Source organism: Peromyscus leucopus, chromosome 6 (assembly GCF_004664715.2).
Source record: "Peromyscus leucopus breed LL Stock chromosome 6, UCI_PerLeu_2.1, whole genome shotgun sequence".
Lineage (NCBI taxonomy): Eukaryota > Metazoa > Chordata > Mammalia > Rodentia > Cricetidae > Peromyscus > Peromyscus leucopus.
The window spans coordinates 133,005,960-133,020,703 of record NC_051068.1 but is presented as its reverse complement, the minus strand read 5'-3'; the positions used below and the strand labels follow the sequence as shown (position 1 = coordinate 133,020,703).

Sequence of the window (14,744 nt, the reverse complement as noted above, 5' to 3'; positions counted from 1 at the left end):
AACCCGAGTGGCTTACAGACTCAAAAGCAGTTCTCATTCCTTCAGCAAGATGGGTGGCATAACAAGGCCACCAAATTACCAGTCATTTTTCTGCAGAGAATAATCCCCACGTGCACTGAGAGTTCAGGAACGTTTCACCACTCTACTTACAACTTTTATTTAAACCTTTCAATTCCTATCCATGCTCGAAATGCAGAAGGAAAGAAGAACTCTTGGGAGTGAAAACTAAATTTTATTTTCTGTTTTCTAAATATAAAAAAGAGAGAGAGAAGAAAACACTGAAACCCTGAATAACAATCATAACTAATAGAGCAGCATAAGAGCATGCCAGGAACTCATCTATTAGTAGACGCGGTGTGAGGAGGCATGAAAATGGCTTATGGAAGCAAAGGTGTTTGATGAAGCACGCCTTTAATCGAGTTTCCCATTCTGAAGGCTAGTCTTGGCTTTCTCCTGTCCGATGAGAGAGATGACCTTGATGCATCCTTTTGTAATTTTGATCATCCACATGACATTCATCACATCCAAAACAAGACAAGTAGTGATCCAGGTACACTGGATTGCAAATCCAAGCCTTATGTAGGGCTCTGTTCCGTACACGGAGTACACAAAGAAATACAGAGGCGGGATTGCAATGATCCGCACTATGAAAAAGACCACCGTCATGAGGATTCCATTGATGACATTGGCTTTGGAAAACTTGGGGTACTTCAGGGCTTCAAAGAACCACCTGGAAAAGAGAAAGAGAGAAACATCACACTTACTCTGCAGCTTGGGAATCTACCACCTTACTCTCAAGTTTTAGGCTATAAAAGAATTCAAGGAACATCTAACAGTTTGCATACAGGAGCTGGGGAGTGGCTGTGTGGATAAAGTGTTTTCTGTGTGATCACAGAGACTTGAGTTCTGCATCTTGGAGTAAAAGTTTCCACAGGTTAAAACGAAACCATACAATTTCAAACTGATATTTGTAACCTACCTCTGGTTCACAAAGGGCTGGAGAGCTCAGCAAGCAGGCGAAAATTGGCAATGTATGAAAGCACTCCATCTTTCTGGATAAGAAACAGAAAGAGTGTCAGGGACTCATCAAAATATACAGATGTTCTAGAAATAGCCAGTCACCTTTATGTATAGGCCATCATTATAAAAACAGACCAGGTGTCTACCTTTCATCATTAAACGGATTTTCTTTTTTTTAAAGTATTTTTTAGGTGTATGAATGTGAACCTGAATGGTTGTATGGGCACCATATGCATGCCTGGTGCTCTGGGAGACCAGAGAAGGTCTCCAAGATTGCAGTTACAGACAGTTGTGAGCCATCGTGTGGGTGCCGGGAACCAAACCCAGGTCCTCTGGTAGGGCAGCCAGTGCTCTTAAGCTGCTAAAACATCTCTCCAGCCTCCTGATTTTCTTCTTCAGACTTTAGAGATGTGCTTTGAATTCTACAGGTGATAAAAGATGGATCCATCACATATTCAAGTTCACTTAGCACTTTATGTTCACCCAGGGAAACAGAAATCAAGCAACTGGTTCACACTGAAGTAACAGACTCTACCACCCACCGTTACAGCATCCTCAAACTACTCTAGGAAAAATGATCACATAGAAATGTGGACTTCTAAAGTTAAAGAGTTTTATAGTAAATGCCTCTGGGTATTCCTTTAATATCCATTATGAAATAAAAGTGCTTAAACATCTCAAAAGTGTATTTATCCTACACTGTGATAATCTCTAAGCAAGTATATATTTTGCTAAACACAACAACACTAGATCTAGAAATATATACCTGTCAATGGAAGATCCCAGAACTAGAACACACACACACAGACACAGACACAGACACACACACACACACACACACACACACACACACACACACACGGGGGGGGGGGAGTGTTAAAACTGCCATGAGTCAAATGGGGTCACTCCAGCATGTCTAATCCTATCAGAGTTGTAATACATCTCAGAGAAAAGTCTCCCCACCCCCAATCCAGTAGATGCACACAAAATTTGGTAAACTATTTTCAGGCCAGGTATGCCATGCTAAGTTAAAGCAACACGAAGCATTAAAAATCTAAAGTTGTTTTTTCTTTTTAAACTACTTATCTACATAATTATTTGGGGGGTTTACAATTCGGTGCTTGACCATAGAATTAGCTTTCCTGGAGCTCTTTCCCCCCATTTTACAGTTCATTGTCGTTAGTGAGATTGGAATGTATGAGTCAGAAGGAAGGGACGAGGGATGGCCAAAGAGCAAACCAGCAGGTAAGATGAGGGGTCATCTTGTCACAGTGACCCGGGACACTGCCACTAAAGCCATGTGTAGGTGTCAGGCTGTGTGTGGGTTTACTGATTTCACCTAGACGTGGTGAAAGGTAACAGTGCCCGTTAGTAGTAACACCACCAACTCAACATGGTTTGTTTTTAATGACAGTACTTCTACAACCGTTCTTCCTGTCCTTTGACCTCTGTTGAACAGTTAAACAGGCGATACTATATGATTCTAGAATATATAACACATTGTAAGAATAATATAAACTAATTAGAATTAGAATGAGTTTAAAGATAACATTTTTCCCTGTCCCATGACACAGGATATTTCTTTTCTGTTTTCTTTCTCAGTAACATTTCTTCCTTTCCAGTGACTACCTGCAGCCCGAGGGGAAAATCTGTAAGCGCGGTGTGTAAAACTACGACAATTGACACGTGAGATTCCCTCTGACTTGCATCAGCTCCTCAGCCAACCAAGCACCAGTTTCTATTGTCAATCCATTACGACATAAGCCTAGTTTATATAGTTTCCCAACAAAGACGCTAGGATATAGAATGCGTTATTAAGTTTCCTGTTCCCCAGAAACATCTAGTCACTTTGTATCTAAAATCTTGTTCTAGGGGACTAGCTGTTGTCGGTTAAGTTCCTTTGGAGGTAGGAGGGCTTCAGCTGCACTGCATATCTCTGAATAGCCATGGTGTTTTCATACTTAAAGTAGACAGGACTCCCTGACAAGCTATAATAGACTCCTGCTTGATGTGGCTCCCATTTGCTGGTAAATTTTATTGTTTTTGAAACAGTGTCATATGCAGCACATGCTGCCTTTGAACTCACTAGGTAACCAAAGAGGACTCTGAACTCCTGATCTTTCTGCCTGTGCTACCTCCTGCTTCTACCATGCCTCAGATTAAGTGCTACTATGGGCAAAACCCAGAGGTCTCTGTGTGCTAGACAAGCACTGAACCACTGAGCTACATTTCCATCCCATAATTCATATTGAAGTTTTGAAGTTACCTCATTTTCAAAAGCTGAGTAATTGCTTCATTGTATGATTTTATTTTCTTGTAACAAACACCTTAAACAACTCAAATGAAGATGGTTTCTTCCTGTGGCCTCCTCAAAAACCAAAGAGCTCTGAGAGACTGTCCATAAACATTTGCGTTACTGTACTATTTTTCTACATTTCATCCTCAATGTATTAAGTTGTTCTGGGGGTTTTGGTGAAATTTATAAGTGATTGAATACCAAATCCTCAAAATCAGAAGTTGTGTACAGATATGCAAGGAATTTAACAGGTAATATCTTTCCCCATTTTGGCAAGACATTTATACACAGAAATTGGCCAAAGATGTGTATGTGTTCCCTGCCAAACACAAGATGAGCAACACCTCATCTTCATGTTAACAACCTACCACCAACTCTTATTTTGAGTTCAGTGTCTAACTCTGTTCTTCAAAACACACCCAAAAGCGGGGCTTGGGGTGGGCACTTTTTGTTGTCATGACTCGATGTGACTACTGAAGAGCCGAACACTGCTCCCATCTGACATCTGACACAATCACCTCTGTGTTGCAAGAGGTCAAAACACCTTTTCAGTCCCACAATCCTCCCCCACCCCCACCCCGCACCCATTTTGTCAAGAGGATTTCTGAGTTGCCGCCTCGGCATTAGGAAATGCAAGTTTGCTCAATGTTATGTAGCAATCAAGACAAACATACAATGTGTATGTTCATACGGTATTGTCTAAGCTAACTCAAAGCTGGCTGCTTTCAACTGAGCATCAACATCTTTCTGGAAGGTGGAAAGGGCAAGCTTGATTTAGATGTAGCTGCCCATTGCATGCCAGACTTGTGAAAGGCCACCTCCTTCTATGCCTTTAGATCTCTTCAGCCAAAAGTGTGTTAATCTGGGAGGGTTGCAACAAAGAAACGGGTGGTGGGTAAAAAGTACAGTGTTTCAGCAAGAGAATGCATCAGTTTTAGAAGCCAGAGGTCTGAGGTGAAGGTGCCATCCGGTGCAAACCCCTGAAGGTCAAAGGAATTCTCTGCTCCACGCTTGCTGCCAGCTTCGCTTGCTGCCAGCTTCGGATGGTCCCTCCACTTTGGTGGCCTAACTTCTATCTTCACACAGAATTCCTTGGCCCAACCCACTCCTTTTAATATGGACATCAGTAACAGTTTATTAAAGACCCAGCCTACTGAAAAATGAACTCCTCTTAACTAATCATATATGCAAATGGACCTATTTCCAAATACTCATTCAGAGGTACTAGAAGCTAGGAATTCAACATGGCAATCTTAGTGGGACCATAATTCAATTCATACTAATGTGGAATCCCCAATTCTTTTCCTGCATATTACATAGTATTTCTGTTTTGACTATTTTTCTCTTTAATTCAATGTTATGAGTCTTTCTATCTGCCTATTAATAGTATATATTTTTCCATATACAAGAATGATGACCTTCTTTTATCAGTGATGTCTGGGCATTCTAGTAGTATCATAAGCCATCTCATTTTCATTACATAAACTCTGAGAAAATACAGTCACTCTAGAAAATTCAACCTTATAGATTAAACAGTGCAAATCACAACTGTCAGTCCAACACCCAAAGTCTATGAGGGACTATTGCTGTTCACAATTACAACATACTTCAGTTGCATCAGAAAGTCCCAGTGATGAATGATCCATTATTAGAAACCGTAAATCAGAGTTGCCATGGATAGTTTCCCATCATGGCATGGGTTTCCTGGGATGTAGGATTTTCAGAGGCACATCTTCCTTGGGTAAGTCACACTCATTTTTGTTTTACTATAAATTCATTTTCATACATAATAGAAGTCACATTTACAGCTAGGAAACACAAGGATGAAAAACAGAACAGCCTGACCTCTCTACTTTGCACAGCATGAAGAAGCACTTTAAAAATAACAGGAAACAAATTGCTACTCACATTGCAAGTTCATGCATATTTTATGTGTATTCTTAATAAGAAAAATTGTGGTGACTTCTTAAAAGCACAGATGAATCTGTCCAGAAGAATTGCTTAGAGGGGTTGGAGAGATGGCTCAGCAGTAAAGAGAACTTGCTACTCTTGAAGATGTGGATTTGGCTCCCAGCACACACATGGCAGCTCATAACCACTTGTAACACTAGTTCCAGGGAACCTGACATCCTCTCTGGTCTCTGCAAGTACCAGGCACCCACATGATGCACCACACATACACTAAGGCATACTCACACATACATATAAAAAAAAATAATAAATCCTTTAAAAGTCAATTAGTTGGAGTATTCGATTTAAAAGCAGGTTGACTCTCAGCGTCTTGGCACACATCTATTTCCTAGCACTTAGGAAGATCCTGAGTTCTAGCCAAACTACACTACATATCAAGTCCCTGTGTCAAAAGAAAACAATGTGTTTTTAAAGAAAAAAGAGATTAGAAGAACACTGTTTTAATTGTTCATCATCCAAATGAAACAAGAAACTGAATTTCTATAAGTTCTGTACTGAATTAAAGCAACTTTGAAACTATATCTGTAAGTCTTGGGGTAAATTATGCAAAGAAAAAAGTTATTTTTAATGGGATTCTCACTTGAACCGGATACAAAAGTCTTAGAAATATTTTGTTACAACAATCCCTCTATTTTATGGTTGTTTCTCTGTCTCTCTGTCTGCCTCTGCTCACCCCACTTCTTGTTTTGTTTTGAGACAGAGTCTCACTATATACCCGAGGCTAGCCCTCACCTGTGATCCTCGTGGCTCGACCTCCAAGTGCAGGGACTGTAAACGTGTGCCGCCACGTCTCGCTGAGTTATTCCTCACTACAGTGGACTCACAAGTACAATAAGCACGCGTTCTTGTTTTGTAGGGTAAATTTCCTCACTCACAACATCATCTTTCTCCCCTTGGCTAAGGGCAGCTCTTCGTCCAATCTGTTTTTCACTAACAGCTTTCTTCTTCTTTGGGTCAGGTGTTTTAAGGCTGTAGCACGTGACACAATTATGTTCAATGTTTACAGAATGTGACTAACCAGACATCTACAAAATCTTATGACCTTATATGTTTCAAAAGTATACCAACTTCCTTGACAAATGACTTCCTGTGTCCTCCAAAACACAGCTTGCCTAAAGGTAAGAGCCACTGCTAAAATTTGTGGGTTTTTAAAAGTTTTTCTTTATTGACTGGTTTACTTATGTGTATGGGTGTTTTGCCTACAAGTATATATGTGCATCACATGTGTGCCTGGTGCCAGTGAGGCCAGAAGAAGGCGACAGATCTCCTGGGACTGGAGTTACAGTTATGAGCTGCCATATAGATGCTGGGAATTGAACCAGGTCCTCTGGAAGAACAGTCAGTGCTCTTAACAGCTGAGCCATCTCTCCAGCTGACCCTAATTCATTCATTCATTCTTTCTTTTTTTTTTCTTTCTTTCTTTCTTCCTTCCTTCCTTCCTTTCTTTCAATAATGAAACAATTTTTTTAATTTTTAATTTTAATTTACTGGTTAATGGTAAGCTCAAAAGTATGTTCAGGAAATACATTACATTGAAAACAGCTGCTGATCACTTCCTCCAACTCCTTTCATAGCGTCATAGAATAAAATGTGGCTGTTAACCAAGGCACCAAATTAGTACCAGAGGCAACATAACTTTATGATGTCCTTTAAATATCATGTTACTGCTAAAAATAGTACATTGGAAAACATCTTTCTCTAACCATATTCACCCAACGTGCAAATTCTCCACATTAAAGAAAAGCTGAGGCCTTTTATATTCTGTCCTCCCAAGGAAATCTCCACTCTCTCGTTTGGTTCCAGCAGCTCCAAAGTACGGTGCTTGGAATGGAGGGCCTGGGAACCTGATGGAGATGCACGGGGTTTGATTTCATGGTTTATTTCTTTTTATTTTACATGCATTGGTGTTTTGCCTGCATTTATGTCTGTATGAGGGTGTCAAATCACTTTGAGCTGGATTACAGACAGTGCTCCCAACTGCTGAGCCATCTCTCCAGCCCTGGTTTTTTGTTTGTTTTTGAAGTATCATCACTGTGTGTGAGTATGGCTGTCTGGGGATGCATGTGGAGCATGGCATGGATGGAAGGCAGTGGACAATGCTGTTAAAATCACTTCTCTCCTTCCACCATGTTGTAGGATCTAGAGACGGTCTCAGGCTTGAACAGCAAGTGCCTCGACCTGTCAAGCCATCTCAACGACCCCTCTTATTTTCTTTAATGTTCATGTGTTCTATGCATGTGTCTCAATGAGTGTGTGAGGATGTACTCACCTATGCCTGTGCTTGTGGAGACCAGAGGTGGACATCACCTGTCTCCCACTGTCCCTCTCTGTCTCTCACTGAACCTAGAGTTTACCTTCTAGAATCTGATTATCTCCCTCCCTCCGACACTGGAGTAACAGATTCACATCGCCAAGTCAGGCTTTTACATGGGGCCTGGGGATCCGAACTCAGGTCCTAACGCTTACACAGCAAACACTTTGCCCCTGAGCCATCTCCCCAAGCCTGGATATGCATATTCTTGAGCCTGATCCCACACGTACTGACTCTGCAACCCCGGAGCTAGAGACCAGTCATCTGTGTCTTCACAGGCCTGCAGGTGAGTCCAGCACATAGCAAACCGAGATGCTTGGGATGTTTGTGTGCCAAGGAGCTAGCTCCCTTGGCTGTGGTTAACGATGGCTTACAAGCACCTCCACCATACCATACAGTGTTTTCCAGGAGAATCTGCTGCGTTTCCTCTAGCAAAGTTTCCTCCTGACCCTTTAACTCCCAGTGAGGTCAGTTTTGCCACAGATCTCTCAGCTTGTCTGTTACAATGACCAGAACCTGCCAAGTACCTATAATCCTATGCCTTGTTGTCCACAAAGCCTGGCACAGCAGTTGACACTTTTTTCCTGAGCTTGAATCTTGCCCGAAACAGGAGCCTCACCTCTGAGGCCAAGAGCTCACTCACCTCTGCAGAAAAGCCAGTTAGAAACACAGGGTTAAAACCTTTCCATTGCACGTTATCTAACACCGGCAGACCAAGACAGAGCAATCTCTGAAAATGGACATCACGATTCCTTCTCTCTGGGACATGCAGGCTCCTCCCAGCAAGGGTGGAAATGCTACCTCCTCCTCTTTGAACTGGGTTGCCACTGGCCACTCACTTGATTGCTGGAGTACTGTGGTATCTACGTTCTGTGTGCTCCACAGCTGGGGCAGGAGAAGCCCTGCTTCCTCCCCAGGTCTCCTGCAAACATCCTTTTTAGAAAAACCTGCCAGGTGCAGGAAGCTGAAACCTCTCTGAGGAACCAACGAGGAACCAACCACACACTGGTGCTGTTTTACAGGTCTCACTGGGTCCCATCAGAGAGCCTTCAGCACCTGCCAGCTGCATGAAACCTGCTAAGAATATCCTCCCCCATTCTAACCTCTCTCTCCTCTCTCTCTCTCTCTCTCTCTCTCTCTCTCTCTCTCTCTCTCTCTCTCTCTCTCCCTCCCTCCCTCCCTCCCTCCCTCCCTCCCTCCCTCCCTCCCTCTCTCTCTCTCTCTCCCCCCCCACTTGCTTTCTGACACAGGGTTTCTTTGTGTAGTTTTGGCTGTCCTGGAACTCATCCTACAGACCAAGCTGGCCTCGAACTCAGGAGATCTGCTGCCTCTGCTTCCCAAGTGCTGGGATTACAGGCGTGAGCCACCACCACTCCTGGTTCTGATTTCTTTTTTGCATAGCATCACCAGCTTGCCAGCTCTATCAAGTTCTCTGGCTACAGATCCTACAACCATTTTATGAACTGTAAAAATACATAACATGTTAAATTAGAACTTCCACTCTATCCCTTGGGTGGCTGCATCTTACCCAAATGTGCACCCCTACTTTGCCCCCACAAACCCCGTTTCCTGCCAGCCCAACTCCTGGCTATCCCTAGGAAGAGGGGATGTCTTCTTCCAAGGACTCTCTCCACATGGTCTTCTGACCTTCTCGACTTTTTCCTGCCAATCTAAATATAAATTTTTGCTGTGCCAGGATCTCACTGTGTAGCTCTAGCTGGTATTGAACTCACAGAGTTCTGCCTGCCTCTGCCTCCGAGTGCTGGGATTAAAGAACATGGGCCACCACACCTAGCCCAATATGAGTATTTTTAGAGGCCTAGTTTAGTCCAACATCTCTCAAAAGCTCTCAGAAAATTCAGAAAGGTATATATGTGTATAAGTGTGATATACACCAACTGTAATAACACGAGTCAAGTACAGCCAATACTTAGCCCTGGAGAAAGAACCCTAGAGAACACACGAAAGGATAAATTTCTACAAACTCAGAAAATGTTTTTATAAATATCTATGTTTGGAGGAAGAAAGAAGCTAATGAAACGTCTTTTCATTCTCTAAGTTACTGTGGTATTACTGACTTATCATTGGTTACTTAACTGTTTACTTCATTATTGAGAAAGGGTCTTGCTATACTGTAGCACAGGCTGGCTCAAACTCGGTGTTCTCCTGCCCTAGCCAACAGGATGCTGGGATTCCTGGCATGCACCACCACTCCTGGCTGTCTCTCCATTAGTTCCCCAGTGGAAACCCCAGGCTCTATGATCCACACCCTCCTCACCTGAGACAACCGCCCCTCCACCCCCTCCACACCTTAGTTCCAGGTACTTTAGCATGACCATTCACATCAGCTTTGGTTGCAAAGTCTGGCTTAGCCAGGGTAAACCTCCTCCCTCTCCCACTTCCCAGTCCTTGGACATTTCCAAGTGTCCTCTAACTACTTCTCCTTTTCAGGCTTTCATTTCTGGGTCCTAATCTAATCTTGCCTCTACAGTCAACTGGCTGCTCCCCTGAATATTTCTCCCCTGAACGTATGCAAGATTAGGGGCTCCAGCTAAGGGCTACCTTGGGTGTGCTCTGACCAGGCAAATTAGAACGTTTTCTAACTGAAACTGAGCCTTTCCTGGTGATGCCTCAATCTGAAAACCGCTTTCATTTTCAGGTGATAGATACTATGGACAGAAGTGAAATGCGGTCAATGACTACCTCCAGGGTATTTCTCTCTTTTACAAGTTATTAAATCTAAATGCAAATTTAAGCTCATTTCTTTAGGTTTATCATTCTAGTATGTAGCTTTATTTAAAAATATAATATGTTGTCCAACACAGTAGTTTTTCTCCAAACTTCTCATAAATAAGCTTTCTTAATTTATTGTGATAAAATATCCACATCATGAAGGTTTTAGAAGTGTAGAGTCAGTGACATTAAGAACATTCATACTGTAATGCAACCATCACCACTACTCCAGAACCTGGACTTAGTTACTCTAGGCATCTCAAATAAGTGGAGTCATGATAAGCTTGCTTTTAGGAAAATCTACTTTAAGAGTAAAATACTGAGCAGGATGCACATTTCGGTCTTCTTGGTTAACAGTTGTTTTGTTTTGTTTTTTATCATCATATACCAAACCCTGAGACAGCTCAGGAGGCCCAGGCTAACGTTATTTAGTGGCTAGAAGTTAAGAACTTTTTTTCAAGCTTGCTGAAGAAAATTGCTAAATGCATTCACAATCTTTCCTTTTAAATGACTGGAGCTATCACTGTAAGCAGCTTGGCAGCTTGACCACGGCAGCAACTGCCCTGAGTGGAAACTGAACGGCTTCACCAGGAGAGGTAGGTAGAGAAGAAGCCTGGATCGGGAGACACTGCTGTCGCCTTCAGTTCCAGAGTCGGCCAAGACTGTGAATGTCATTGCCGAAACTCTTAACAGGTTGACTATGAGATGGTGACAATGAAAACTTTCACCTGCCATTTTTGAAGAGGCAATGGGAGCTGTCAATCAGGTGACCACTTTTTCTACGGCTATCAGGACAATCAATGGTTTAACAACTCTCATAGATGCCTGCAGGAGACTCTCACCCAGCCACTAATGCCTTCGGGAGACTCCAGACTAGAAGAAACTGGAGCTAGGGAACCACCCAAACTGCCCTGCCACTCTGAAAGAAGAATGATCTACTTTGCCAAATTCAGCTTAAGAAGATCCCACACGTACTTAGGAGGTAGAGGCAGGCAGGTCTCTGTGAGTTCAGCCAGCCTGGGCTACATAGCACATTCCAGAACAGTCAGGCTTACAGACTGAAACCCTGTCCCCCAAAACCAAAACCTTTTTAAAATAAAGATTTTGCTTCCTAACTCCATTAACCATAAAAGATTAGTGAGTGGCATTTATTTCATGGCACTGGTATGGAGCTATTTATGCTGTGTGTATGTTTGCATGTCCATGCATGTGTGTGTGCAGGTGTCCAGGTTCATGCATACATAGGCTTGAGGTCAATGTTTTCTGCAGTTACAATCCCCCTTTTTTTTTTTTTTTTTTTTTTTAAATTTTTTGAGACAGTGTCTTCCGCTGGTCTGGAACATGCCTATTTGGCTAACTAGGTGGTTGGAGGACTCACTTGGCTCCACCTCCCCAGTACAGGATGATAAGTGTGAGCTGCCATGTCTACTTTTTACACAAGAGCTGAGGATCAAGCTCAGGTCCCCATGCTTACTGGGCAACAGCTCTCCAACCCCTGGAAATTTCTGCGAATGTTATAAAAAAGGGCCAATATTTTCCTAATCCTTAATGTCTATGGAAAACTACCACTTCAGTGAGCGTGGCGCAACAAAGTCTTCCACTTTCAATAGGACTTCATACACAACTGCTTAAAAGTATTTTTAAAACACAGAAACTGGGGTAAAACATGAAACAAAGAAAAGGAGTCTGCACAGAAATTCTGACCCTTCAGACACCACACTGCAATCAATACTTTTAAATAAATTCATGAAGACCCACCAGAAACCAAAGTTTCTCCCTAAACTGCAGCAGACTGGTTTAATAATTAGACACCAGGGCCCTGCAACAATGCAGAGTTGAGAATGATGCATGCACACAATATGATTTTCAGGTTTACATGTTTTCGGGAAAAACCGTAACTAATTATACGCAGGTGTGGTTTGGCTGGACCATGCAGCGAGTCATAAGAAAAGAGAAACTGAGCACGTTGAATCATAAGAAGAAAAAAAAAACTGAGCATACCAAGGAAATCAGGATAGGCAGCTACAGTATGGGAAGTGTCCTTTAAAAAATGCATTAAGCCGGGCAGTGGTGGTGCATGCCTTTAATCCAGCACTCGGTTGGCACAAGCAGGTGGATCTCTGTGAGTTCGAGGCCAGCCTAGTCTAAGGAGTGAGATCCAGGAAAGGCGCAAAGCTGCACAGAGAAACCCTGTCTTGAAAAACAAATTTTAAAAAAATGCATTAAGGGCCTGAAGAGATAGGCACAGGTTCGACCCCAAGCACCCACATGGTGGATCACAACCATCTGTAACTACAGTTCTTGGGGAATCTGATGCCTCATCTGGTCTCCAAGGACACCAAGCACATATATAGTGCACAGACATACATGACACAAAACACCCCCACACATAAAATAAATAGATACATATATTTTTAAATGTATTAAAGCATAAATCTGCTGGGGATGTCTTTCTGTATGCTGTGAATGTGTTGACTGATAAATAAAATGCTGATTGGCCAGTGACCAGGCAGGAAGTATAGTACAGGCAGGATAAGCAGAGAAGAGAATTCTGGGAAGTAGAAGGCTGAGTCAGGAGATGCTGCCAGCCACTGCCACCATGAGAAGCAAGATGTATGGGTAAGCCACAATCCACGTGGCAACTTATAGATGAATAGAAAGGAGTTAATTTAAGATATGAGAACTAGATAGCAAGTTCATAAGTAATATAAGTCTCTGTGTGTTCACTTAGGTCTGAGCGGCTGTGGGCCCGAGCGGGGCTGGAGAAAACTCCAGCTACATAAATCAACCCACATCCACACAGTAAGAGATAACCTGTCTCTCTTCCCTTGCTGATCAACATCCTTTAGCATGGTGAAAGCTGAGCTTAAAAAGCTGTCACCTGTTTGTCTCTCTATGCAGACAGAAGCAGCATTCCTGAGATTTAAATTACTCTGGTAGAAAAAAAAATTAATCTAGTAAATGTGGTAGAGGGAGGTGCAAAAGGAGTGTTGAAAATATTATCTAACCCAGGGCTGGGGAGAAGCTCAGCCGGTAAAGTGCTGACACTGCAAACAGGAGGAGCTGAACTCAATACCTAGCACCCATACATACAAAAGCCAGGCCCGATGGATGGCACCGAACTTAGAATCCCAGCTCTGGGGAGGCAAAGAGACAGGTGCATCCCAAGGGCTCAAGGGCCAGGCTCACCTACTTGGTGAGTTCCAGGCCAGTGAGAGATGCCGTCTCAAAAACCAAGGGGTTAGCACCTCTGACCTCCACAGGCATGTGCACACCTACATGCACACACATATACACACAAACATACAGCATGTACAGACACATGCACAAGGGCATTGAAAAACCCAGGTATAAGGGTTGGAGAGATGGCTCAATGGTTAAGAACACTTGCTGCTCTTGCAGAGGATCTAGGTTCAATTATTAGCACCCACACGGTGGCTCACAACTGTCTGTAACTCCTGCCTGACTTCCCTGAGCACCAGGCATGCATGCGGTACACATACATACATATAGGTAAAACATTCATATGTATAAATATATAGGTATATATAAGTGTTTTTAGAATTCCTAAGTATATCCTGTAATATCTTGAATCCACATCTTGCTATTCAAACCATTCCTTCACTAGAGGATATATTTAAAACCTGGAGGAAACCTGCTTCTACTACTCCTGCTTTTTTATTTACTTCCAATAACAAGATCATTTAAGTAAAAAGATCTTTAGACAGTGGCAGACATGTCAAGTCAAAGTGCTTTTAAATAATGATTCTTATAAATAAGAATTTTGTAACATTTTACTCCAGAAAAAGGAATTCTTATTTTAGAATAACAGAATGGGCTGTGAGTTCACTGCATGGGGAAAAACCCTTTGTATAGTCAAAGAAGTGTAAGATTATTAATAGCAGACACTTAGAAACTACTTTTGCTAAAAAGCCCTGACTCCTTCCTTGGGTCCACAAGATAACTAAGAGCACAGTGACGACCTGGCACCTCTGCCTTCATTTTCCTTCTGTCTCCTCAGGCATTTCACAAAGCACCAGGATCCCAAAGACACCCACAGGTCTCCGTCATTATCCTAAACTTGCAGTCACCTTGGATTTCGGATCAACAGGACCTTAAAAAGAGGGACTGAAACTACCCCAGAGTGACAGCCAAGTCTAAGACAGACCCCCACCCACTGAAGGCAGGGGTGATGATATTGAGGCCACCCTGAGCAGGAGAAATCATCTTCGAGTAACCAGATTAGTCCTCTCAACAGTGAGGATGAATACTTCTCAGTGGACCAGCTTGCAGGACCAGCTCCTGCAAGTGATCTAAATAAAGGGCTATACCTTGACCAGGACTGCCTAGTCACACTACAGTCCTGCCCTGAGTCTTCCTTTGTTTAAAACTGAAGCTCATGTCAGCAATCTG

At 42.7% G+C, this 14,744-nt stretch overlaps 1 protein-coding gene across 1 annotated transcript in view; it reads right to left on the bottom strand.

Annotated features, from left to right (window-relative positions):
* Positions 1-212: 212 nt before the first annotated feature.
* The window catches only part of LOC114700457 (TLC domain-containing protein 4-like), a 66,335-nt gene continuing 51,803 nt past the window's right edge, over positions 213-14,744 (bottom strand). The window contains exons 8-9 of the mRNA XM_037207268.1: positions 991-1,052; positions 213-763 (exon numbers count right to left, since the gene is read on the bottom strand). Of these exons, the coding sequence (XP_037063163.1) occupies positions 412-763; positions 991-1,052 (414 nt within the window). The 3' untranslated portion in view covers positions 213-411. The remainder of the gene's footprint in view (positions 764-990; positions 1,053-14,744) is intronic.